Source organism: Schistocerca americana, chromosome 11, assembly GCF_021461395.2.
Source record: "Schistocerca americana isolate TAMUIC-IGC-003095 chromosome 11, iqSchAmer2.1, whole genome shotgun sequence".
In the NCBI taxonomy this organism is placed as follows: domain Eukaryota; kingdom Metazoa; phylum Arthropoda; class Insecta; order Orthoptera; family Acrididae; genus Schistocerca; species Schistocerca americana.
Genome location: NC_060129.1, coordinates 53,192,263 through 53,219,229, shown reverse-complemented (window position 1 = coordinate 53,219,229; position 26,967 = coordinate 53,192,263). Strand labels below are relative to the sequence as shown.

The following is a 26,967-nucleotide window of genomic DNA, read 5'->3' as shown; positions in this document are numbered from 1 at the left end:
CAGTGTATAAATTAATAATCTCGTAACATATTTCGGAGAACAGTGTTTCCCCCTGTACCAATATACACTGAAGCGCCAAAGAAACCGGTATGCGCAAGCGTATTCAAATACAGAGGTATGTAAACATGCAGAATACGGCGCTGCGGTCGGGAACGCCTATATAACACAAGTTTTGACACAGTTGTTAGATCGGTTACTGCTGATACAGTGGCAGGTTATCAAGGTTCAAATGAGTTTCAGCGTGGTGTTATAGTCGGTGCACGAACGATGGTACAAAGCATCCCCGAGGTAGCGATGAGGCGGGGATTCTGCCGTACGACAATTTCACGAGTGTACTGTGAATGTCACGAATCCGGTAAAATATCAAATCTCCGACATCACTGGGGCCTCTAAAAGATCCTGCAAGAACGGGACCAACGACGACTCAAGATAATCAATCAGAGTGACAGAAGTGTAACCCTTCCGCCAACTGCTGCAGATTTCAGTGCTGGACCATCAACAATTGTCAGCGTGCGAAACATTCAACGAAACATCATTGATATGGGCTTTCGGAGCCGAAGGCCCGCTCTTGTACCCTGGTTCACTGCACAACACAAAGCTTTACACCTCACCTGGGCCCTTCAACTCCGACGTTGGACTGTTGATGACTGGAAACGTGTTGCCTAATCGGATGAGTCCCGTTTCAGATTGTATCGAGCGGATGGACGTGTACGGGTCTGGTGACAACCTCATCAATTCATGGACTCTGCATGCCAGCAGAGGACTGTTAAAGGTGGTGAAGGTTCTGTAATTGTCTAGAGCGTGTCCAGTTGGAGTGATATGGGACCCCTGACACGTCTAGATACGACTCTGGCAGGTGACACATATGTAAGCGTCCTGACTGATCACCTGCATCCATTCATACCCATTGTGCATTCCTACAGACTTGGGCAATTCCAGCAGGACAATGCGACATCCTACACATCCAGAATTGCTACAGAGTGGCTTCCGGAACACTGATTTTGGACAGTTCCGCTGGCCACCAAACTACCCAGACACGAACATTATTGAGCATATCTGGGATGCCTTGCAACGTGCTGTTCAGAAGAGATCTCCCCCCCCCCCCCCCCCCGTCGTACTCCTACGGATTTATCGACTGCGCTGCAGGATTCATGATTTGAGTTCCCCCCACCACCAGTTCACACATTAGTCTAGGCCATGCCACGCCTTGCTGCCGCACTTGTGTGTGCTCGCGGGGGCCCTACACGATGTATTTGTCGGGTGTACAAGTTCCTTTGGCTCTTCAGTGTATATCTTCAGTCACTAAAACTAAATATTCTCTGTGATTTTGTGATGGTCTCAACGAAATTAGAGTTCATACAATAATTTATTTCATTAAATTGTTTTCAGTTTACGAGATGTAACATCTCATTCATTGTCGTTCGTTAATATTACCAGCTTTGCTGGATTTCTAGTCTGCCCATACTTTTACATAGAAAGCATACCGAATATTCTTATAAATGTGACATAGGATAAAAACCAGAGATAATGGATGAGTACAATAAAAACCCAGGTTCATGTGCAAAAAATGAGGCACTGCACAAATGAAAACAAAAATGGTATCGCACGACTCGAGAAAACAGCAACTCGTATCTATTGATTCAGTTTGAGAAAAAAAATGTATCTAGGACTGTAACAAAACGGACGAATAATATATACACTATACAATATGTCACAGTTTACAATTCGCATACAGAAAATGTACATATTAAATGCTAAATTACAAGTCTACATTAATATTAACAAATCATGTGGAAAATAGAAATAAAACATTATTTATGAACTAGTGAAAATGATGAGTAGCATGAAGTGTTGGTGTTATAGAATCCAAATCCGACGAAATCGTAAGCAAGCCGATCAAATATTTTAACCATGTGTAAATGTATGAGACACATGGCGTGTTGGTCCATCTGTGGAACGCAATACAGCCGGCATTCAGGATGGCATGTCTTCGACAAACCCACGGTAGGTTTACGGAGGTGTACAGCAGCAGACATATGTGCACAGGTCACGCAATAACTGTAAATTATGGGCCAGTTATTTGTGGGGGTTGGCCTGAGACCCAATAGCTTCAGAGATGCGAAGCACCGGGATGAGAGCAGAGAAATCACTATAGGATAATTTCAGCATTGTGCATAGACAGTTGTTCGGCTGGAAGATGGTATTGCTGTTAAGGAAACACCATTCATGAGTGGGTGCTGGTGGTCCGCAGTAATGTTGCCCAAGTGAGCAGATTTCATGATGAAATACTGCCTCAGGTCTCGAGGACGCCCAGATGGATGTCCCACAAAGCATAAGACTTTCCCCACCGACTCACGTCTGGGGTCTGCTGCAGCTGCTCGCGTCGATCATGGCGTATCAGCAACCCGACCACCGATCTGATGTATCAAACAAATCTGTTTATCTGGAGACGGGTTACCATTGATCTACTGTTCAAACTCGGTGTACTCTCTGCAGTCGCAGCTGACGAAGTCGTCGTGTCACCACGGTAACAGGTAAGGGTCGTCAGCACCAGGGTTGTGCTCTGCCGTCAGGTTGGCCACAGATCACCGCCAATCCTGCACTACAGAGCGGGCAAGATTTTGACCTCCACAACCTGCGATAAGGCGTCCCCTACCGACACCTTGTCTCCTTCCTGTGGTTTCTCTGTCCTCCAACCAGTTTCATTCCCATGCATCGGCTAATAACACTCTGTGCTTTGTCAGAGTCGCACGTGTCAACTGTTTTCCCACTTTGCAGCCCTGGCCGTTTCTAGAATTACTCCACATTCTTCTCTGCTGCGACTCTGCACACTCCTCAGCGCGTCACGTTCCCACAGCCCCTCCTCCTGGCGTTCTGTCTCGCGCTGGGCAGTGGTCCTAATCCTTTGACTCATGCGAAGGAACGGCTGGCCTGACGATTTTGGTATCGGAATAGTAAACCAGAATTTCTGGACATGGTCCACAAAACTTTTAGTCAAAGTCGTTGTCGTTCTGAAAGCGTAGAGTATAAGTAAGTACACATAAAAGTAACGAATAATTTTCTGTTACGACTGTGTGTTGGCAGCAGGTCATTCTGAAAGGAAAATTGAATGAGGCTGAGATCCGGTGGATTATTCATCCTGCGGAAAGACTTCCGCTTCGCTCGTCGCTGTACTGGGACTGTTCTCCGTGCGACGCGCACTGCGTGTGTCGCCACCTCAGTCAGCCCCGACAGCCGACGACGCGTCCAGCGGGCGTAGCTGCGTCGCCGCTGGCTCTGCTTGCATCAAACGGGGCCTCCGTGCTGGACTGCGTCTGCTGGCACGTCGACCGCAGCCTGAAAGAAAACAGCTATGGTGATGGGGAAATATGGAGAAGCTACTGTCGGTATCTACGTGGTGAAAGTATGGAAGTCACACTTATTCTGAAAATGTTATGCATTATTTATACAAAATTTCATTAGCGAATATATGTGTCGTCATAGTGCAATTAAGATGCCTAACTCCTTGAAAACGACACACCTACATGACGATCATGGGTGACCACCACAAATTATCCTTACTGCTCGCTTATGCTGTGTTGGTTTTTGTTGTTTATTTCGAACACGCTCCATTAAACCAACTTGGTGTAATACTACATATATATCCTATGTGTGTGTGTGTGTGTGTGTGTGTGTGTGTGTGTGTGTGTGTAGTGCAGTGTAGCGTAATGCTTGTATTGTGTGATGATCAATATGACTATGATGATTATGATGATGGTGAAATAAGGGAGCCATTCCCGGCACGTAACCGACTACTTCCGAATAGCACCATGTGGGCCGCAGAGCTTAACGTCCCCATCCGACAGACGGATCACCATCGACAGTGTCGCACGCCCTCACATCATCAGGCACTGCAGAGAGGCCTGGCAGTTAAACCAGGACTTTGGCGCCAAGTCTGGTGACCAGGAACATTACGTCACCACCTCTCCTCCCCTTGACGGCCAAATACTGGCAGTGGTAATTTTTTCCACCACTGGGGCTCTAACCAGTTTAGCTCCGGGTATAGAGCCCCTGCACAAGGGTGCGTCAGAGACCTCGGCCAAACAGGTGGTTAGACTGTGGGTTCAAGTAGACTACACATTTACAGTCAACAATACGGAATCAGTGTACACCATCTGTCTTTCTGTAGAGTAAATCCTATGTGGAAGTGTGAAAACGTGTACTAAATGTCTATGTAGCATGTAACGTGGTAACCAGCCTGGAATTCATTTAGCCAGATGTCAGATGATTCGAAAAATTTACCTGATTTGTACAGTTCCTACGTATCGAACCTAGCGGGACGTGGAAAACCACCTAAAACCCATGCCCAGTCCGGCCAGCTCGCCAGCCTTCCAGCCTAAATCGTTAACGCGCGGGCGGATTCTCTCTGGTGTCAGGCTCAGCTCCCCAAATCCCAGAAACGGCGTGTTACCTTGCGTGACCATCTGCGCAGGTCTTACTCCTCGCTTTTGTGTAATATTTGCTTTCTAAGTGATGAGCTGCCCCAGACAATTATTCTGTAAGAATTTTTTTTAGTGAAAATGTGTAAAACTTGTCAAGAGTTTGATTCGTTTGTTTCCAAAACCATAATTATACGAAGAGTAAATGAAGTTCAACTCAGTTTCTTGAGCAGCAACTTCCTACAGTTCTAATTTTCGTCAGTATCTACACTCAAATAACTGCAGCATTCTGCACTGTTTACTGACTCCTGTTCATGTGCTACATCAGCTGTTGGTGTGGCTCTGTTTGTTTTACAGAAATGAATGTAGCATGGATTTTCAAAATTTGTGGTGAGGTCATCTTCAGAGAATCACCAAACAATTCTCAGAAAACACCATTAAAAGCTCATCTATATTAGATTAGATGAGATTAGATTTGTACTTGTTCCATAGATCATGAATACAACACTTCCTACTGATGTGGAACGTGTCAGGTTAATAACAGGTGTCTATACAAGATATTACATAACACAACATATTAGATGACACTGAATATTTTTAATTTTTTTTGTGGGTGTTGGGGAAATTACCCACCTATTATATCCCAAAATTCATCTAATGAGTAGAAGAAGTTGCCATTAAGAAATTCTTTTAATTTCCTTTTAAATACTATATGTCAGACTTTTGATGTTATTAGGTAAATGACCAAAGACTTTTGTGGCAGCATAATTACCCCCTTCTGAGCCAAAGTTAGATTTAACCTTGAGTAGTGAAGATCATCCTTTCTCCTGGTGTTGTAGCCATGTACACTGCTATTACTTTTGTATTCATTTGAACTGTTAACAACATATTTCATAAGTGTATATATATATATATATATATATATATATACATATATATACATATATATACATATACATATACATATATATATATATATATATATATATATATATATATATACATATATAGTGAGGGTACAGTGAAGATCTCTAGCTCTTTATCTTTAAATAAGTGTTTGCAGGATGATCTTGGATGAGCTCCAGCAATTATTCTGATTACACGCTTTTGTGCAATGAACACTCTTTTACTCAATGATGAGTTACCCCAGAATATGATGCCATATGAATGCAGAGAATGACAAAAGGTGTGGTAAGCTAATTTACTGAGATATCTATGGCCAAAATTTGCAACGACCCTAATAGCATAAGTAGCTGAACTCAAACGTTTCAGCAGATCTTCAGTGTGTTTTTTCCAATTCAACCCCTCATCAATGGATGCACCTAGAAATTTGGAATATTGTACCTTAGCTACCGATTTCTGATCAATGTCTATATTTACTAATGGTGCCTTTCCATTTACTATGTGGAACTGTATATACTGAGTTTTGTCAAAGTTTAATGAGAGCCCATTTGCAGAGAACCACTTAATGATTTTCTGAAAAACATCATTTACAATTTCACCATTTAATTCTTGTTTGTTGGTTGTGATAGCTATACTTGTATCATCAGCAAAAAGTACCAGCTTTGCATCTTCGTGAATATAGAATGACACATCATTAATATATATTAAGAACAGCTGAGGACCCAAGACCGAATCTTGTGGCACCCCATTCTTGATTGTTCTCCAGTTTGAGAAATCACCAGTTTTTGCGTATTATGTGAACTGCTTTTTTCGACTTTCTGCACTTTCCAGTTAGGTATAATTTAAACAATTTCAGTGCAGTCCCATTTATACCACAGTACTTGAGCTTATCTAGAAGTGTTCCATGATTTACACAGTCAAAAGCCTTTGAGAGATCACAAAAAGTCACAGGGGATCACTTCTGGTTACTAAGAGAATTTAATATTTCATTAGTTCTTAGGTGTGCTTTTTGATGAATACTTGAACTGGGAAAACCTTATAGTACTCCTGCTAAAACTATTACAAGTAGCTATTTTTGACATGAGAACAGCTTCCAACTTTAGGGATATAACAGTCAGTAAGTCAATCAAATTTGCATTTTCTTCTTTCAATGATGCCTTATGGGATAATATTCTTGGGTAAATCGAAACTTAAGTTTCCCAAAAGAAAGTAATTAGAATGAGGTGTGGGGTTCACACCAATACATCTTGCAGATTTCTCTTTAATCCATCACTAGCTCATTGTACGGGCATTCTCTTATGACTCTAGTAGTGTCATGGTGTCACCAGTAGCCTGGCTAGAGGCACATGCGACATTGATGCTGATGCAAGCTGGCAGTTCTCTGTGGTCCCTAATGACACACTAGGTACATCGTGTCCTCTATTTATTCCCTAGATGGTGTTCGGTCGGCCACCGCCGCTCACACAACGCGTCTCCCTTGACGTGCGTCTGTACTGTATAGAAACTCGGAGACCTAAACTAAGGATGATGTTCCGCAGACGAGTGTTGAAACTTGCGACTCTGCGCCGGTGCTTTGAGGTCTACATGTGTGGCAGTCTGTCTATAAATGTATGTTCTTTCTTGCCGGCCTACAACGCTATCCTGTACATATGGCTGAAGCTGTTAACCAGGAGTACTTATTCGTCGTCGGGGCGTGGTTGTACCACAAAACGAAACTTTCAGAAACTGTTTACCTAGACACTCAGCACCGTTGTGCCTATAGAGTGAAAACAGAAGCTGCACAGAGAGACTTTATCAGCGCCATTTTATCGCCAATCTCCGAGAGAAATGAATGACTAAGACTCTTCAGTATTCAAATTACAGAAGCACCAAAGAAGCTGGTATGGGCATGCGCATTCAAATACGGTGGTATGTAAACAGGCAGAATACGGCGCTGCGGTCGCAACGCCTGTGTAACGCAACAAGTGTCTGACGCAGTTGTTAGACCGGTGACTACTGCTACAATGGCAGGTTATCAACATTTAAGTGAGTTTGAACGTCGTTTTACAGGCGCACGAGCGATGGGACACAGCATCTCTGAGGTAGTCGTCAAGTGCGGATTTTGTCGTACGACCATTTCACGAGTGTACCGTGAATATCGGGAATCTGGTAAAACATCAGCTCTCCGACATCGCTGCAGCCGGAAAAACATCCTCGAAGAACGGGACCAACGATGACTGAAGAGAATCATTCAATGTGCGAGAAATGCAACGTTTCTGCAAATTGCTGCAGATTTCATCGCTAGGCCATCAACAAGTATCAGCGTGCGAACCAGTCAGCAAAACATCATAGTTACGGGCTTCCAGAACGGAAGGTCCACTCGTGTACCCTTGATGACCCCACGACACAAAGCTTTATGCCTCGATTGGGCCGTCAACACGGACATAGGATTGTTGATGACTGGAAACGTGTTACCTGGTCGACGAGTCTCGTTTAAAATTGTATCGAGTGGATGGACGTGTACGGGCATGGAGACAACCTCATGAATCCATGGACCCTGCATGTCAACAGGGGACGGTTCAAGCTGCTGCCGGCTCTGTAATGGTGTGGGGCATGTGCAGTTGGAGTGATATGGGACCACTGATACGTCTAGATAAGGCTCTCACTGGTGATCCTGTCTATCACCTGCATCCATTCATGTCCATTGTGCATTCCGACGGATTTCAGCAATTCCAGCAGGACAATGCGACACCCCACACTTCTGGAATTGCCGCAGAGTGGCTCCAGGCACACTCTTACACAGCCCTTGACGATAGTGTACAGTTTTCCTCCGGCAGTGTATTTGGAACAGCGGCTGAAACATAGCAGTCAACATCTCCGAAGACTGCTGGCCCTGCAGGATCTGATCATTAGTGTGTGGCTTAAGCTGGGTTATACCTGAACACTCTTACTCTGTTCCTTGTTAGTAGAGGACATTTACGAAGCTAGATGCGGTGTTTACGCCGTCATAGCCTGCTGTCTCCTAGTGGCTGGCCGATGTGTTGTCACTTATGCTTAGTCTAAGGACACAGGACAAGTGGCAGCAGACAGAACGAATGTAACAAGTGGAGAGGAGAATCAGATGTATAATCAGTGGTTGTAGCCTTCAGTGGTGTACATACCGTGCAAGGAGCAGGGGTTGGTGCAGTCGGCAGCGACGAGGCACGCGAGGCCACCGCTGAGTCCCCTGCCAGAGGTCCAGGTGATGCTGCGAACAGCCACCAGGGCGCCGCCGCGCCCCTCCTCGTCTCTGGGCTGCTGGTCTCCCTCTGCAGGCGACGGTGGTCCGTGACACCAGCTACTCTGTGCCGGGTGCGCCACAACCGGCACCGCGGTGCAAGGCGTGTCGAGGTCCTGCACAGTTGCAACATCCAGTGACTTCCTGTAAAACATCTTGAGGGCTGCACTCTGCTCAGACAGGGCTTTAATTACCCGCGTCTACATCAACAACACCATCCATTGAAACTGCAACAACACGAGAGGGGCAATGGACAAACATCAACAAGGCATGAAGTGCACTACATGCTTCCACGAGCAGTACATCAGCGCTTCAGCTGGCTATCACCACTGCGACCATGGTGGCGACTCATCTGGACGTGGAAACAGTGAGAGGTGCGATGTCGCTGGTGAGTCCAATGACGAAGCTGTACACTGGGGTAACACCATAGGGTAGGGTGCCCTGTTTTCTGATGGTGGCCCAATACCAGGTGATTGGCTACTTTCTCTTTGGACAGTGCTCTCAAAGCGGAAACTAGATGAAATCCATGCACTGCCACCATTTTACTATCCTGCTAACTGCCAAGCATATCAGCCACGTTCTGTGCTTATAGCTGATTTTTTTCTTAATATCTTACGTTTGAATGTAATATGTTGTAGAAACAGTGTAAGAAACAGCCAACAGCCTTGCCGTGGTGGTAACACCGGCTCCCATCGGATCATCGAAGTTAAGTGCCGTCAGGCTGGGCTAGCATTTGGACAGGTGACCATCCGATCTGCCAAGTGCTGTTGGCAAGCCGGGCAGACTCAGCCCTGGTAACTAAAGGAGCTACTTGATCGAGAAGTAGCGGCTACGGTCTTGTAAACTGATATATGGCTGGGAGAGCGGTGTGCTGACCACATGCCCCTCCATATCCGCATCCAGTGATGCCTGTGGGCTCAGGATGACACGGCGGCCGGTCGGTACCGTTGGGTCTCCATGGCCTATTCGGGCAGAGTTTAGTTTAGTTTTTTAATGTAAGCAACGCAATCGCATGGTAAGTTGATTTTTTAGTCTTATTTATTGGTGATATATTATCGAAACCTGTGAGTAGCTTTCGAATGCAGTAATTCATTAAATGTTTCGATAGGTCAACCATGTTTGTCAAGAGGTAAGGGTGCCTGATTTCGGATACTGTTATGGTGACAATTTCGACCATCTAACAAATGTGCCTCTTTCTAGATTTCGCTTTTTATTTCTTTTCAGGAGATGGCTGGACAGATGAGGATATGAGGAAGGCAATGAACTGGGTTTCTTAAAAGCGTCCAAAGTGTTTCAGGTGGCAAAATTTAGGCTTTTAGATTACGTAAAGTCAGGAAACTTGGAAGAGAAACTGGGCTCTAGGGTAGACGGAAAATGTGCTTTAGGAAGAGTCGTCAACTCAAGACAAGCTAGAATGCAACACAGCAATTTTAGAAGAAGTAGGACAATATTGTAAAAGGTAAAAACACTAAGGCACCCAAAAGGTCAGCCAGAACAACACCAAGGTGCCTATAACGAGTTGGGGGGGGGGGAGGAAATAAAATGGACATATGAGTTATCATTTGCTAAGTATTCTGTTTCCCTCCTCTTGACAGACGACAAAGACAGCGCACATGAGGACTGCCTCTATTATTCTGTCTCATACCATAAAGATAAATCAGGGGAAGATTGGGTAAGATGTTTAGAATGTTTCCGTTGGGTACATGAGCTGTGTACTGGGACTCAGAAACCTGGATGGAAGATGTACAAATGTGGAAACTATAAATGTAGTTATAAGAGTATCATTATTGTAATCGAACTGGAATATCTCAAGATAACTTTTTGTAATAAAACGATATTTCTATGGGTATGGAATTTAGAATTTTCCTTATGAAATTAAGAGACAGAGAATTTGAAATTGCTCATCCTTTTAGTACACACTCCCAAATGAAAAACTTCTTTGATATAAATTATTAAATCTTATCTGTTGAGTTTTGCTATAAACGGATTATATAACCAAAATATGTTATGTCGGACATAAATCCGTATTTTTTGGAAAATTTCAGCTGATTTTTAACCAACCATATCCTTAGATTTTCTTAGATACCCGAAAACAGGGCATCTCACACTATCGTCTATTCAGGATAGTCGCCATTCTCATTGCAGCATCGCGATGGATGTGTCAATGTTTTGAGGCTCCAAGAAGAGCATAGGCGGCCACGCTGCATTTGTCGTTCCCATGCATGGGCAGCAGCTGGCAGCATTGTATGGGGTGCTATTTTGTACGTAGCCCATAGTCGGTAAGGTGGACAGCAGCCGCACATATTTCCGATTTGTCTACTTCGGTGACTGCCCACTGTTTTTAAGAGCTTGTTAACATTATCTTTCGAGCAAATAATTCAAGGCCTCATGTTGTCCATCGTGTCTGGGCTTGTGTTACAGTGGTAATGTTACGTAAATTGAAGGTGCAGGTGGGAGAAAGGAAAGGAAGGGAAAGAAACTAATAACATCAGCTGCATCTGGACTTTATACGGAATGAGCGGCGAAGAGTCAAAATGTGTGTCGGACCAGGCGAACAAGGACTCGAACCAGGGATCTTCTGCTTACTAGACGGTTGCATTAACCACTGCGCCACCCAGGCAGATCGTTTGTCGCAAACGCGCGGACTATCCCCGGCGTGCTTCCCGGGCGACCCAGGCGCCACCTACTTGCAGACTCACACATGTCCTCCACACTCACTGATTTTAGATTCCCTCTAGAGATCGAACGCAGATGTCGTGGATTCATAGCCCGTCGCGACAAATCAGTTATCTGTATCCCTATTGTCTGTTCTTGCATTTCCTTTCACCTGACTCCACCTTCAATTTACATTATATTCATCCCAACTGCGGATTCTGCATGATGTCTGCTGCTTCAGACATCACACATTCATAAAACAGTTGTAATGGCCAGAAGTGTGTCTCTGTATTCATAATTTAGCAACCACTGTGACGTTCTTGGTACTAGGTACTTTATATTGTAGAATCATTTGCATCAGGTTCTCGGAAAGAGTGTCACCTCAAATTACTCTGTGTAATTTATCTAATCCTGTCTTCATGGTCCCAAGCACAGCAATGCGTGGGTGGCTGTAGTATAGTCCCAGATTCCATACTTCATATTCGTTGTTGAAAAAGCTGACCCCTATCTCCAAGCCCCAACCACTTTAGGCTCTACAGCACTCCTGTGACACTTTCGCAAAACACAGACTAGCCTGACACCCTTCGTATCTCTCTGTACACTCCCAAAATCCTCTCGTCGTGCTGTCTGCTGTGGTGCCCACAGTAATATTCTAGAATGGGCCCCACGAGCATTTTGGAAGCCAGACTGACTGAATTTCGCTAGTGTTCTACTGATAACCTGTCGTCTACCACCTGCTTTAACTACGATTGACCGTATCTGATTCTTCCATTTCCTGTCTCCACAAACTGTTTGTACAATTTCACTGATTCCAATAGGGGGGGTGCAAAGTTTCGTATTTATGAACCTTTAAAGAAAGCTGCCAATGTCTGTATGAGTTCGAAATCATGTAAATTTGTGAGTGGGTATATGTGGAGCTTTTCAAGGTACAATTTCGTCACCTGAGAAATTTATGAGATTATTATTAGCATTGTATAGTAGGCAATTAACATACAATATGATCTGTAATGGTTACAGCACACTTCCCTTCGGTTACTTCTGCACATGTTGTATGATTCTGTATTCGTCTTGAGTCGTGGTACCACATGTATTAGTACACCTCTTAATAATATTTTGTATGATATATGTTCTTCACGAGTTAATAAATCCTCCACTTGATTGCCTTGAACATTAGCTCTCAGAATGCCTTGTGTATAAAGTGCTACTCGAGTTCCTCATGACCAATATTTTTGAGAATCTCGCTGGAATTAAGGCGATCATTGTATTCAAAGTACCTCGATTTTAAACACGGTACGCAACAAATACGAGACAGTAATTTGAAATTTGTGGTAAGTTCCTATGGGACCAAACTGCTAAGGTCATCCGTCCCTAGGCTTACACAATGCTTAATATAACTTAAACTAACTTAGGGTAAGGACAACACACACGCTCAGGCCCGAGAGAGGACTCGAACCTCCGACGGGAGTAGCCGAGCAAACCGTGTCAAGGCGCCCGAGACAGCACGGCTACCCCGCGCGGCTGCGAGACAGTCGTAGATGTTAGACAGACAGTTTGAGTACTCACTACTGTCACTGAATCGGTTCGCACAGAGCACGACCACTTGGACGAGCTATCCATATACAGAAACAGGCATAGGTCGTAAGCTATTAGCCAGATGGGACGTCGAGCTGTGCTGAGGTGGAGAGGTGGTGAAACTCGTCCCCAACCTCCGGCGGTGGACTCGAATTGCTGCTGCAGGAGGGCAGTTGGGCGCCACTGTTCTGACTAGGTGAGGTTCAAATGGCTCTGAGCACTATTGGACTTAACATCTGAGGTCATCAGTCCCCTAGAACTTAGAACTACTTAAACCTGACTATCCTAAGGACATAACAGTCATCCATGCGCGAGGCAGGATTCGAACCTGCGCCGTAGCGGTCGCGCGGTTCCAGACTGTAGCGCCTAGAACCGCTCGGCCACCCCGGAAGATTAGGTGAGGCGGATGCTTTCCGAGCCCAGGTTTTGCCCAGCTACAGACACACAGATATGTGCACAGTAGCAAAAGGCGCTTGACGAAGACAAGGGGCGAATGGACGACACAGGTGAACATGGCGGTTGCAGATGCCAGAGGACCTCATTGCAGATAGTGATGAAGGGTGCATTCAGAATGGAAATTTGTTGGCGGGTTTGGGTACCCTCTGGAATGAGAACAGAGAGCGTTGTGGAACGGCTCTGAAAGTTGTAGTGAAGTGATTTGACTGGCGAAATGAAGATGGTGAGCTGGCCATTCTCATGTGTGGACATCCCGTTAGAAAAACTTCGCAGAGGGCCAGGTCCTCTTACGTGAGTGTGGGTCTCCCTGTCTGCCAAAACAGCTCACTGGGCTCTCACTTCCTGCAACGACAAGTCTCTCATCACAGTATGCTGCCAAAGGTTGTTTCTGTGTTACAGTAACCAGACGCTGGGAAGCAACACTGAGGATCCTCATTAACTTCTTATGTGCATACCGTTGTGTACTTGTCTTGGTCATTGTGATACGAACATATTAATTGTGTTGTAAATCGAATAACCAATGACCGATGGAGCAACGAGAACATCAAAAGCTGAGTAGCAGCGGCGTCAAGAGCATTCCTGGCCAAGAGAAAGCTACTACTATCAAATACAGATCTTGATTTGAGGAAGAAATATCTGAGAATACGTTTGGAGCACAGTATTGTATGGATGTGAAGCAAGGTGTTTTGGAAAACCAGGACAGAAGAGAATCGAAGCGTTTGAGATGTGGTGCTACAGATGAATGTTGAAAATTAGGTGGAGTGATAACGTAAGGAATGGGAAGTTGTGTGCAGAATCGGAGAAGAAAGGAATATGTGGGACTTTTATTGGAAATTTTGTGGTAAGTTCCTATGGAACCAAACCACTGAGGTAATCGGTCCCTAGGCTTACATACTGCTTAATCTGACTTCAACTAACTTACGCTAAGGACAACACACACAGCCATGCCCGAGAGAGCACTCGAACCTCCGATGGGGGAAGCCGCGCGAAACGTGACTACCCCGCGCGGCGAATATGTGGAAAACAGCTGACAAGGAGAAGGTACAGGATGATAGGACATCTATTAAGACATGAGGAAACAACGTCCGTGGTGCTACAGGGAACTGTAGAAGGCAAAAATTGCAGATGAAGACAGAGATTGGAATACATCCAGCAAATAATTGGGGATGTAGATTGTAAGTGCTACTGTGAGATGAAGTGGTTGGCAAGGAAAGAAATTTGTGGCGGCTACATCAAATCAATCAGAAGATTGGTGACTCAAAAAAAAAAAAAAAAAAAAAAAAACAACACGAAAATTGTGTGAACTAGTAATGTTCCAAAACAGCTCATTTTATGCAAGTAATCGGCGTAATCTAGTTTCAATTTTTCAGCTGGTGCTCAGATGCCTTTAGTTTCTGTGTAGCATGCGTCATTTTCACTCATGATAAGAAACTTTTCGGCCACAGATCACTGCGTATGCTCAGGCTTCCAATTCAGTGCACTTGCTCAAAGACACAAATAATTTGAAGTTTATTATAGATTCTCTAGAAGTATTGTTATCCTTTAAGCAGTTATAACCGTTTTCAGTGGCGGTATTGTTAGGCTATTGATCCCTTCTGTAATGTCTACAACGTTGATAATTATGTAAAAATTATAGAAATACATAAAGGGCACTTACATCACATCCTTTTCAGGAACTTGCATCGGTGATGTAGGATCTGGCGAGTAGTTGGATCCTGCATCCTGTCTATCACATTTCGCAGCGATTGACTTCGTGTTATTCGCTTACACCTGGAAAACGTTTTAAATCCAATAAACAACTGAAGATCATTAATTTAAAGCCTTGCCAAATCGAATTTTGTGTTATCTTCTGATTCGCAAAATGGAGAACAAATTCCATTCGTCTAAATGTTGACATTAAGTGTAGTTTCCCTCTAATGAACATGGTCCTTCACTGTGAGGCTGGCGACGTTTAGTCTTGCCTCGTAGCAGTATGCAAAAGCCCAGCGGCCTCTCACAAGTTCGAGACGACGTGGTGTATAGCGCCGTTTGACTCTATGATGTACGAGGAAGTACTTACCCTGCGCTGACAGCTGCAGGAAAACACCTCTCCCTCACCGCGGCCGACGTGGCTGCAGACGCAGTCCAGCACGGAGGCCCCGTTTGATGCCAGCAGAGCCAGCGGCGACGCAGCTACGCCCGCTGGACGCGTCGTCGGCTGTCGAGGCTGACTGAGGTGGCGACACACGCAGCGCGCGTCGCACGCAGAACAGTCCCAGTACAGCGAAGAGCGCACAGGAAGTCTCTCCGCCGGTTGAGTGAAACCACAGGAAGTGCGGCGCCTCTCGCCTTGACCGCAGCCGTTTTCCTTCTTATTTTCAGAGCGGCCAGCTGCCAACACACAGACGTGACAAAAAATTATTCTTTCGTTTTCTGCGTACGTCTGCCACATGCTTTTTATGACAACAGTTAGTTCAACTAAAAGACTTGTGGGTGATGTCCAGAAACTCACGTTTACTGTTCCCACAAAAAAAAAAAAAAAAAAGATTCGCCGTACCTGGCTTTTAGTGTTGAATTGCTAACTGAGAGAGTTTGTACGTAACTGCAATTATTGTAAAAATATATTTGTGGATTGAAATGATTGATGCTGAACATACCATGTGGATAACACACCGCTGAGCCGAAACATCACGACAACGGCCAGCGCGGGATTCAATGCTACCAGAAGACGCTGTGAGAACGTCACTCGCTGAGGAGCGCGTACAAACGGAGTAGAGGAGAACGGGCAATCTTTCTACACTGAAGCGCCAAACAAACTGGTATAGGCATTCGTATTCAAATACACAGATACGTAAACAGGCCGAATACAGCGCTGCGGTGTGCAACGCCTGTATATGACAAAAGTGTCTCGCGCAGTTGTTAGATCGGTTACTGCTGCTACAATGGCGCGTTATCAAGATTTTAGTGACTTTCAGCGGGTTGTTATGGTCGGCGCACAAGCTGTGGGACACAGCATCTTCGAGGTAGCGCTGATGTGGGGATTTTCCCGTACGACCAATTCACGAGTGTACCGTGAATATCACGAATCCGGTAAAACATCAAATCTCCTACATCATTGCGGACGGAAAATCGTCCTGTAAGAAGGGGATCAATGGCGACTGAAGAGAATCGTTCAGCTTGACAGAAGAGCAACTCTTCCACAGATTCCTGCAGATTTCAATGCTGGGCCACCAATAAGGGTCACCGTGTGAACTATCCAACGAAACATCATCGATATGATTTTCACAGCCGAAGGCACACTTGTGTACCCTTGATGACTGCATCACACCAAGCTTTTCGCCTCGTATGGGCCCATCAAGACCGACATTGGACTGTTAATGACTGCAAACATGTTGCCTGGTAGGACGAATTTCGTTTCAAATTATATTGAGCGGATGGACATGTACATTTATGGAGACAACCTCATGAATCCATGGACCCTGCATGCCAGCAAGGGACCGTTGAAGCTGGTCGAGTCTCTGTAATGGTGTGGGGCGTGTGCAGTTGGAGCGATATGGGACCGCTAGTGTCTGTAGATACGACTCTGACAGGTGACACATAAGCGTCTGGTCCGGTCACCTGCATCCATTCATGTCCATTGTGCATTCCGACGGACTTAGCAATTCCATCAGGGCAAGGCGATACCCCACATTTCCGGAATTGCTGCACAGTGGCTAGAGGAACTCTCTTTTGAGTTTAAACACTACCGCTGGCCACCAAACTCCCCACACATGAACATTATGGATCATATCTGCGATGCCTTGGAACGTGCTGTTCAGAGGAGCTCTCCACCCCCTCGTACTCTTACGGATTTATGGACAGCGCTGCAGGTTCATGGTGTCAGTTCCCTCCAGCACTACTTCAGACATTAGTCGAGTCCATGCCATGTCGTGTTGCGCCACTTCTGCGTGCTCCCAGGAGGCCTACACGATATGAGGCACGCGTACCGATTGCTTTGGCCCTTCAGTGTAGATACGGTAAGGGTCGCAAGTGGGGAAACTCACTGACGTACCTATAGGCGACTTCGGCAAAGAGACAGATTGTCATTAGCTGGTGCATGGGAACGTCGACTGTTCGTGTGCTACTGCCCTCAGCATCTATGGAATCCGGTTGAAGGTCGGTCAAAGAATTCATAAAGGTCAAGGTGTTAGAAACTGCGGTTTCGCTACAAAATTCTGTGGTAAAATATTCTTCAGTTGCAGTGGATGAGTTCATTATGATAATATGTCACATGCACGCAGTGTCGGCAGTAGCACCACTACCAGCTTCCCTGTACCAATCTTCCCCCTTCACTCGATGTTTCTTATAACTGGAACTTTTATATTTTAATTAACTTTTATCTTGGCGCACACTCGCTATACTATTCAGAGGAGAATTGCAAGATTTCTCTGTACCTTTAAAAATAGAGACTTCAAATGGTCGTTACAGTTGGACAAAATCTCGTCGGAATATCTACAGTCGACTAAAGTCTTTAGAAGCAAAAAATACTCTTTCCAATTATTTTCTTAACACTTTTCCTAACGGGTAGCACATCACTTTCAAAGTATCTGCTTTCTTCGCAACCACAGCATATTAGTAGAGTACACGACGCTCATTGATTGTACAGCAGGCGATATTGTATTAAACCGGGAACCTAGAAACGATGGAGAGGCTTCGTCCTGCTGTAGCCCTTTGTGGTTCACAACCCCACAACAGGCCACAACCTTCCACCCACCACTCCGCCGCCCCACACCGAACCCGGGGTTTTTATGTGGTTCTGGGGAGCCCCCTCCCCCGACCCCCCTGTTCCTCCCCCGCCCTCCCTCCCCGGGAACGTCTCATACCAGACGAGTGTAGCCCTAAATGCTTACATGGCAGAATAATTATGATGTATGCGTACGTGGAAACAGTGTTTGTGCAGCAATCACCGGGACACAGTGTAACTGAGGCGGAATTAGGGGAAACAGCCCGCATTCGCCGAGATATGTGGAAAACCGCCTTCCCGATCAAAAAGCAGCGAGTGAGACAGCGCTGCTAACCGGGTGGGCCTACAGGAGGTTTCTGGATTGATAAAAATTCAGCTCAAAATTATTTTTTTTCATTCATTTAATACTTCTTTTTCTTCGTGATTTATTTATCAAAATATTTTCACTACACATAAAATAACTTCATAAGAACTCAGCAAAAACGTGACGATAACTTATTAAAAACTCACACATAACAAGGATATTTTACTTGTTTCATTTAAGAAATTATTTCGTTTCCATAGACATTGAGGTGACAAACATCATGGCATACCTCCTAATGTCGTGTCGAACTTTCTTCTTCCCAGCATAACGTAGCACCTCAATGTGGCATGTACTCAACGAGTCGTTCCAAGTCCCCAGTAGAGATACAGAGCCACGCTGGCTCTGTAGCTGCCCATAATTGCGAAGGTGTTGCCAGTGCAAGATTTTGTGCACATACTGACCTCTCGATTACATCCCATAAATGTCAACAGGATTCGTATCAAGCGAACTGGGTGACTAAATCATCGCTCGAATTGTGCAGGATTGTCTTCAAACCAATTTCAAATAACTGTGGCCTGGCCATATCCGCACAATTCAATCCATAAAAACTCCATCGTTGTCTGTGGACGTGAAGTCCATGAACGGCTGCAAAAGATCTCCAAGCGCCCGAACACAACCAGGACCCTATACACTTCATGTAAACACTGGACACATCACTATGCAGCAACCACCAGCTTGCACAGTGCCCTGTTGCCAACTTGGGTTTATGGCTTCGTGAGGTCCGCGCCACACTCGGACCCTACCATCAGGTCTTACCAGCTGAATTCGGGACTCATCTGACCAATCGTCATGGGTCCAACCCATTTGGCCACGCACCCAGAAGAGGAACTGCAGACGATATCGTACTGTTAGCAAAGCCACTAGGGCCAGTCGCCTGCTGCCAAAGCCCATGAGCGCCAAATTTCGCCGCACTGTCCTTGTGGATACGTTCGTCATACGTCCCACATTGATTTCTGTGGTTATATCACGCATTGTTGCTTGTCTGTTGGCACTAACGACTCTACGCAAACGCAGCTGCTCTCGGTCGCTAAGTAAAGGTCGTGAGCCGATGCACTGTCCGTGCTAAGAGGTAATGCCTGAAATATGGTTTCCTCGGCACACTCTTGACACTGTGGTTCTCAGAATACTGAATTTCCCAACCATTTCCGAAATGGCATTTCCCAGCTCCAACTACTATTTCAGGTTGAAGGACTGTCAATTCCTGTCGTGCAGCCATAATCATAATGGAACTTTCCAGAGTACGAATTATAGCTCCGCCAATCCACTGCACTTTGAGGCCTTGTGTATGCAATACTAGTGCCGCCTGTATACGTGCATATCGTTGTCCCATGACCTTTCCACCCCAGCGTAATGACAGACATTAACGTTCTTCACAACACGATCGTGAAAATCTTTCATTCGCCGGTGTCGGCTGACTCTTTTTGGTGACCTGCACAGCGGCATGTGAGAGGGCCATGCTGTCACGAACTCGAGTGCTGCACATTTCAAAACAGAAAGAAGCACATTTCTTTAATACACTGATGACCACCTAAGAATATACGTTCCAACAACTAATTGCTACTTACCTGCGTCGTTCAGGCAGGAAAAGACGTCGATGTTTCGGCTAATACACTGAAACACTACATATCGTCCCTCAAAGCCGAGCGTACTCCAGTTTTGAGGGTGTTATGGAGCTGAAATCTTCGTCTGTTGAAACTGAATTTAATTAACATATCTCCGCTAAGTATGCTCTTAAAATGTCCATTTTTGTTTGTTTATTGATTAATGGGAATATTTAAACACTAATATGATCCTAATCTCATGAAACGGTTTACATACACAGAAAAATATTATTCCTTAACAAAACTTGTTGTAGTTAACTGCACAGTATATGCTCAATGGTTTCCATCTTGTTACTAATTGCTCAGAGCTTTAGCTTCATTACAGAATATGAACAAACGAAGATGTCCCATTTGGAGTCCCATGAACATCATGCACAAGATAATACGTCACATTTGATCTATGTTTGTGAACATTTTGATGATTACGACAGTTTCTAATTTCCCTGTAAATGTCAAGGAAATTCATGCTGTATTGGTATTCATTATGTTTCCTTTATTTTCTAATTGTAATAATAATTCTAATTTTGGTTCTATACAGCTTTGAAGAATAATGCGCACTAAACGAGCAGTTTGCATAGCCCCATTATGTAACACATTATCATAGAAATGGAATTCTAGTTGTTCTGTAAACATTTAACAGCGCTTCACAGGTTATGTGCTCATGTTAAGTGTGTTATGTACAAATCCCAATACACTATCTGCAGTGCTGACATTTGTATGTTCTCTCTTCAAGTTAAAAGATATTTTTGAGATTTACAATATTCTTCAACTAAACGGTTTGTCTGCAAGAATTGCAATCAAAATATAACCTTTCTTTCAATTATACATCCTTAGCAGTAAATAGGGCATACTATTATTAGTTTCTGTAGGTGATGTATTTGGAAATCAGTGAGATCCGCTTATTGGCATTAAGAATAACAAATCTTTGTGTTACAAAGAAAATGAATCTTCTATTTCAACTACTCCCTTCAAACTTAATCACAAAACTGTATTCTGAAGGAACAAACTGAAGGTACTCATTGGATATACATTCTAGAAAACACAATGCCTTGCATTCAAATACCAATATCAGGTGTGTACACAGGTGTGTGTATGTCAAGTTACATAGGGCTTACTAATTTGTTCGTAACTCTATGCGATTGTGTATGTGTATGCTTTCATCAGAAATCCTAAAAGAACAGCACACCTTATTGGATTAACACCAATACTTGCTAACAAAATAGCATCACTGGCATTGGCAAATTGCTCTCATAGAAGTATTATTTCGGAGTTTGCTCCCCCACAACACTCCCCCAGTACTTAATAAATTAGTTATTACGAACCATCCATCACTCTTCATCTAGTAATCTTTTCCACTACATCTAGGACATTACAGGTCTATAACCACATGAACGATTTATACTATTTATGTGACTGCATATTGATATACAGATCTTCATATCATTCACTCTCAGATTTACTGACTCTTAGCAATTCCCCAACCATTCTTAAATAGTAAATGTTCCTACTCTCCTAACACCAGCTCTTCTGGAATAACTCAAAGCTGGATCCAGCTGTACTTTTCCTCAGCAGTGGCGTTATCCTCCACATATTAGCTACCTATGTACATAGCACAGTCTTGGATGGGAGCAGAATATGTATTCCAGATATTGGAAATTTATTAAATCCAATGTCCTTGTCTTGCTTCTCTGTCATCTAGCAAGTAAAAAATTTACAAAACAGTAAACCCCTTTCCCAGCTAAAATTAACAAACAGTATACAACCAAAAAAATACAAAAGATGCCTCTACATTTGTCTGTGACACTGATAGTCGGGTGATTGGGAGGATTCTTAGGTATTTCAGGGTAATTTTGTCTGCCACACTTCTCAATACTCCAGCACATTTCAGGCTTTATATATTTGCTCTGCAGTTTCGTTTCCTGGATCTTCTAACAGCAAGGCCAGTATAATATTCCTTTGTAGAGTAACCAATTACTCTTCTTACAATTTGCTAAACTGATTTCTGGTACAGATTTAAACTTCATTCAACACAGGATTTGTCATCTGTTCCTTGATGATCATTTTAGCTAGTTTCCTGACACCTCTGTTATTGTCACCTCACTTTATATAATATATTCTAAACTTTGTGCTTGGCACAAGCAAGCTCTGGGCTTCCTTAAAACCGATAGTTATCTGTGTAATGTGATAGTCATAATATTCTTAATACCTGTAGTATATTTCATTTCAAAATTGAATTTCTATTGAACTTCCTGTATAATTCCATTAATCTAATTAATACAGGGCTATTACAAATGATTGAAGCGATTTCATAAATTCACTGTAGCCCCATTCATTGACATATGGTCACGACACACTACAGATACGTAGAAAAATTCATAAAGTTTTGTTCGGCTGAAGCCGCACTTCAGGTTTCTGCCGCCAGAGCGCTCGAGAGCGCAGTGAGACAAAATGGCGACAGGAGCCGAGAAAGCGTATGTCGTGCTTGAAATGCACACACATCAGTCAGTCATAGCAGTGCAACGACACTTCAGGACGAAGTTCAACAAAAATCCACCAACTGCTAACTCCATTCGGCGATGGTATGCGCAGTTTAAAACTTCTGGATGTCTCTGTAAGGGGAAATCAACGGGTCGGCCTGCAGTGAGCGAAGAAACGGATGAACACGTAGCCCGTGGAAGTCGACGAATAAAGCAAGCAGGGAGCTAAACGTACCACAGCCGACGGTTTGGAAAATCTTACGGAAAAGGCTAAAGCAGAAGCCTTACCGTTTCCAATTGCTACAAGCCCTGACACCCGATGACAAAGTGAAACGCTTTGAATTTTCCGCGCGGTTGCAACAGCTCATGGAAGAGGATGCGTTCAGTGCGAAACTTGTTTTCAGTGATGAAGCAACATTTTTTCTTAATGGTGAAGTGAACAGACACAATGTGCGAATCTGGGCGGTAGAGAATCCTCACGCATTCGTGTAGCAAATTCGCAATTCACCAAAAGTTAACGTGTTTTGTGCAATCTCACGGTTTAAAGTTTACGGCCCCTTTTTCTTCTGCGAAAAAAACGTTACAGGACACGTGTATCTGGACATGCTGGAAAATTGGCTCATGCCACAACTGGAGACCGACAGCGCCGACTTCATCTTTCAACAGGATGGTGCTCCACAGCACTTCCATCATGATGTTCGGCATTTCTTAAACAGGAGATTGGAAAACCGATGGATCGCTCGTGGTGGAGATCATGATCAGCAATTCATGTCATGGCCTCCACGCTCTCCCGACTTAACCCCATGCGATTTCTTTCTGTGTGGTTATGTGAAAGATTCAGTGTTTAAACCTCCTCTACCAAGAAACGTGCCAGAACTGCGAGCTCGCATCAACGATGCTTTCGAACTCATTGATGGGGACATGCTGCGCCGAGTGTGGGAGGAACTTGATTATCGGCTTGATGTTTGCCGAATCACTAAAGGGGCACATATCGAACATTTGTGAATGCCTAAAAAAACTTTTTGAGCTTTTGTATGTGTGTGCAAAGCATTGTGAAAATATCTCAAATAATAAAGTTATTGTAGAGCTGTGAAATCGCTTCAATCATTTGTAATAACCCTGTATATTGTGAATTAGTTCACTATTCCTTAAGAAGGTAAGAGTTTAGTGATCAGTATTCACTACAGCTTTATTGCCAGCTTGAAGATCCTTAAATAATTTAAAGTTCTAGGTAACTGCAAGTGCCTCTTTCTCAGTCATTGAACAATTAAGGTCACCTTCATTTAGTATTTGAGTGGCAAAAGCTATGCTACAGATGTTATTCTGTGCATTGCTTAAATCTTCCAGGAAGGCTTCATGTGCTAATTCATAATCCTAAGCATTAGTTGAAACCCTCAATATTTCGTCCAGATTGCTATAGTGTAACAATTTTGTCCAGTGCAAGGTTCTCCCTGATTTGGGCAAAAATTTTCCTGTCCTTGTCACTCCATTGCTAGTAAGATCTCTGTATCAAAAACTGCATAATAGAGGATTATTGATTTGATTCATTCATAGAAATCTCGTGAGATATTAACTATTTGCTTTTTGCTCCCTAGGTATGGGCATTAAGCAATTGCCTCCACCTTCTGGGCATTACCTCAGATTTCTCTAGAATCTATTATGTATACAAAAAGTTTATGCTAAAGAGAGATTTAGATAGGTTCATTGCAACGTGTACTTGTTTAAAATTATCAAATACCTCTTTCAATTAAGCTGTATTAATTGACGATATTTCAGACATAATAAGCAAATCACCAATATACAGAATAATACCTTGCACTAATTTATAGCCTAATCCCAAATTTAAGGCTCACATGAACACTGGTACTGGCACATTTAAACCAAAGGGTAACACTAAATTGATAAGATCGTCCTTTGAAAATAAAAGCTGGGTATGGTTGTGACTAAGGATGGAGGCACTTACCAATAACTGGTAGTAAGATCTATACTACTGATATATATCACATCATTTAAATAGGCCACTAATTCTTCTGTAGGAAGGGACTTGTCCTTATTCATTTCCATTGTTTTGATTTATAGTCTTTGTATCCGAAATCTTTACATCTGAAATTAACTGAATCACTCATTGGGTTTTCTAAACACTAATAGTTGATTACAATATTCACTTTGTGACTTTTCTACTATTCCTTGTTATAACGTTTTCCCAAATTCGGTAACTGCAGATGGCTTAAAAGTCATGGGCATAGGATATCATTATTTTTAAATGGTTTATTGTCTTGAATACTTTTACACTCACACCTTTTCTATCAGTGGAAAAATGTTTTTGTCAGAACACAAAAAGAGGAATATATTCGTCTGTAAAATACTCTGACAGGCAAGTGCGAAACCAGCTGCCCCAATCTTCTTTCCGTCTACTTCAACAAGAATTTTGGCAAGTGAACTTATTCATGCTGTTTTAACACAAAACATTTTAAATAATTTTATCCAATCTATCTCACAGTAAAGCCTTCGTACACAGCATCTCTCTCACACAGCCACTGCCTATATTCGTCTGTCTGCCACTGTCTTCTTTCTCTCCCACTGACATGCAGTATATTCCACTGCCATTATCTCCACTCTCGCTTACATTGTTTCCCTTTGTCTCTCTCTCCTTTCCCTGATACTCTCTTTCAGCACAAAAAGTGTGAATGTGTTTGTATGCCACAATTTTTCGTTAGTAAGATGAAATAAGAATTGAGGTAGCTTGTTGCCCACTTTTCTGTCAGAGTCTTGCAAAGAGGAACATATTCACATTTTCTGTGAATTTTTCTGCTGATTCCTTTCTTTTTCCTGCTACAATAAATGTGCTGCTTATATAAAACGATTTCTATAGGTTAGTAGTTGTTTTGACGCTTTTTATATATATATATATATATATATATATATATATATATATATATATATATATATACTTCGACACATTTATATATTTTGAGGCACATAAACAACAAAGAAGTATGCATAATATGAGGGTGACAGAAAATCGTTGGCTTGACATTTTTCTGACAACAATTACCATGGCAGGAGGGGGCACTAGGACAAGACATATGGAATACAGTACCACTCAATTTGGCTCTGAGCACTATAGGACTTAACATCTACGGTCATCAGTCCCCTAGAACTTAGAACTACTTAAACCTAACTAACGTAAGGACATCACACAACACCCAGTCATCACGAGGCAGAGAAAATCCCAGCAGTACCACTCTCAAAGACAAAACCACGCACACTGTAACTGTGGCTGCATGGTACAGCGCATAGTGAGCCGCAGTCTCTGTAGCAATGTAATGGAATAAATGGTCTCTAACATGGATGCCCTGCATTTCTGGACATAAGTTTATTAGAACTCTTTTGTTCCATATCCTCTCATCCATCAATCCCTAGAGTTTGTGTACGGTGAAAAAAATCACCCTGTGTAACCTGAATGGCATAATTATCCTGTGGAACTGAACTATCAGATATTTCAGAAAACAAACACTGTAACAAAGTACTTGCAGTTTCTCAACAACTCTCGTGACCATGCCAAAAAGAAAACGACATGCCCAGCCAAATAACTGTAATTTGAGTTCCTAATCTACAAAGTCTCATGATACAAACATATATAATCTGAAATGGGACGAATTATTGTACACAACTCGCGTATCAGGTGTTGCAAAACGCGAGGAGTGCAACAAAATACGTGCAGTTTCTCAGGAACTGCCGCTGCATCGAGGAACAGAAGATGTCCGAATTTTGGGGGCTGGTCACCTTAAAACCTTGTAGCTAGAAACGCATTGGTCAGATATTAAGGAATTTCTTATAGGTTACAGGCATGCATACATTGGCCTTCTCAGCAGGAATTCGGCCCTAGCAGTCGCAAAAGGGTTCAACCGCTCTATGTCCCTCGAGGAACAATGTTCGCGATAATGGATCTCTGGCTGACCCATCAAAATTAGCCAACAAAGCAAAAGTATTACTGGGCAACATAGGTGAACCATATGTGGGACCTGTAGCTAGGCCATTAATAATGGAGAGCTGTTAGTAGTGTTAGTAGTAGTAGCTTTACTCATCCCTAGATCTCTTTTTACAAGGATATAGGACATGTCACAGTATTTAAGAGTTTAGTGAAATTTAAAATAAGCTAATTCGTATACACATACATTTACAGACATCTAGTTAGGGACAATCATTAGATTTATTCCTGGTATACAATACTTTTTTTACAAACAACTTATTAAATAATGTAATGGCTCACTGTTCACTCATATCTCACTATCAGTCACTGCACACACAATACACACATTGTTTCATAACACTTTACTCACTACACACACACACACACACACACACACACACACACACACACACACAGGTGATCTCTGGGCTTTTTTCTGTACCACAACTTCCCATTTGCTAGCCAGAAAAACTGAGTCAGCATCCTTCTATAATGAGTGAGATGTTGAGCTCAGAAGGAAGAGGTGTTACTACTGTGCAGTGCATATCTTGAGGGTACGATTTTTTCTAGAAAAAGAAAAAAGAAGGAAA

The 26,967-nt window shown here is 43.3% G+C and overlaps 2 protein-coding genes across 2 annotated transcripts in view; both read right to left on the bottom strand.

Moving 5' to 3' along the window:
- Window positions 1–1,117: 1,117 nt before the first annotated feature.
- On the bottom strand, window positions 1,118–15,401 carry LOC124553750. The gene is made up of 4 exons (XM_047127684.1): window positions 15,320–15,401; window positions 14,918–15,030; window positions 8,462–8,693; window positions 1,118–3,336 (listed from the first exon to the last, which is right to left on the bottom strand). The coding sequence occupies exons 2-4, from the start codon at window positions 14,941–14,943 to the stop codon at window positions 3,286–3,288; spliced, it is 309 nt and encodes a 102-aa protein (XP_046983640.1). The 5' UTR covers window positions 14,944–15,030; window positions 15,320–15,401; the 3' UTR covers window positions 1,118–3,285.
- A 129-nt stretch (window positions 15,402–15,530) lies between these two features.
- The window catches only part of LOC124554005 (zinc finger protein 418-like), a 218,937-nt gene continuing 207,500 nt past the window's right edge, over window positions 15,531–26,967 (bottom strand). Inside the window, exon 7 of the mRNA XM_047128026.1 lies at window positions 15,531–15,630. Within this exon, the coding sequence (XP_046983982.1) occupies window positions 15,618–15,630 (13 nt within the window). The 3' untranslated portion in view covers window positions 15,531–15,617. The remainder of the gene's footprint in view (window positions 15,631–26,967) is intronic.

Bases quoted from the DNA above. Each gene is read 5' to 3' on its own strand.
- LOC124553750 (XM_047127684.1), bottom strand. From the start codon at position 14,943: ATGCAAGTTCCTGAAAAGGATGTGAT. The intron at 8,694-14,917 runs GTAAGTGCCCTT...GCAACTGTGCAG, and splicing joins GTTCCTGAAAAGGATGTGAT to GACCTCGACACGCCTTGCAC. The intron at 3,337-8,461 runs GTATGTACACCA...GTTTTCTTTCAG, and splicing joins CAACCCCTGCTCCTTGCACG to GCTGCGGTCGACGTGCCAGC.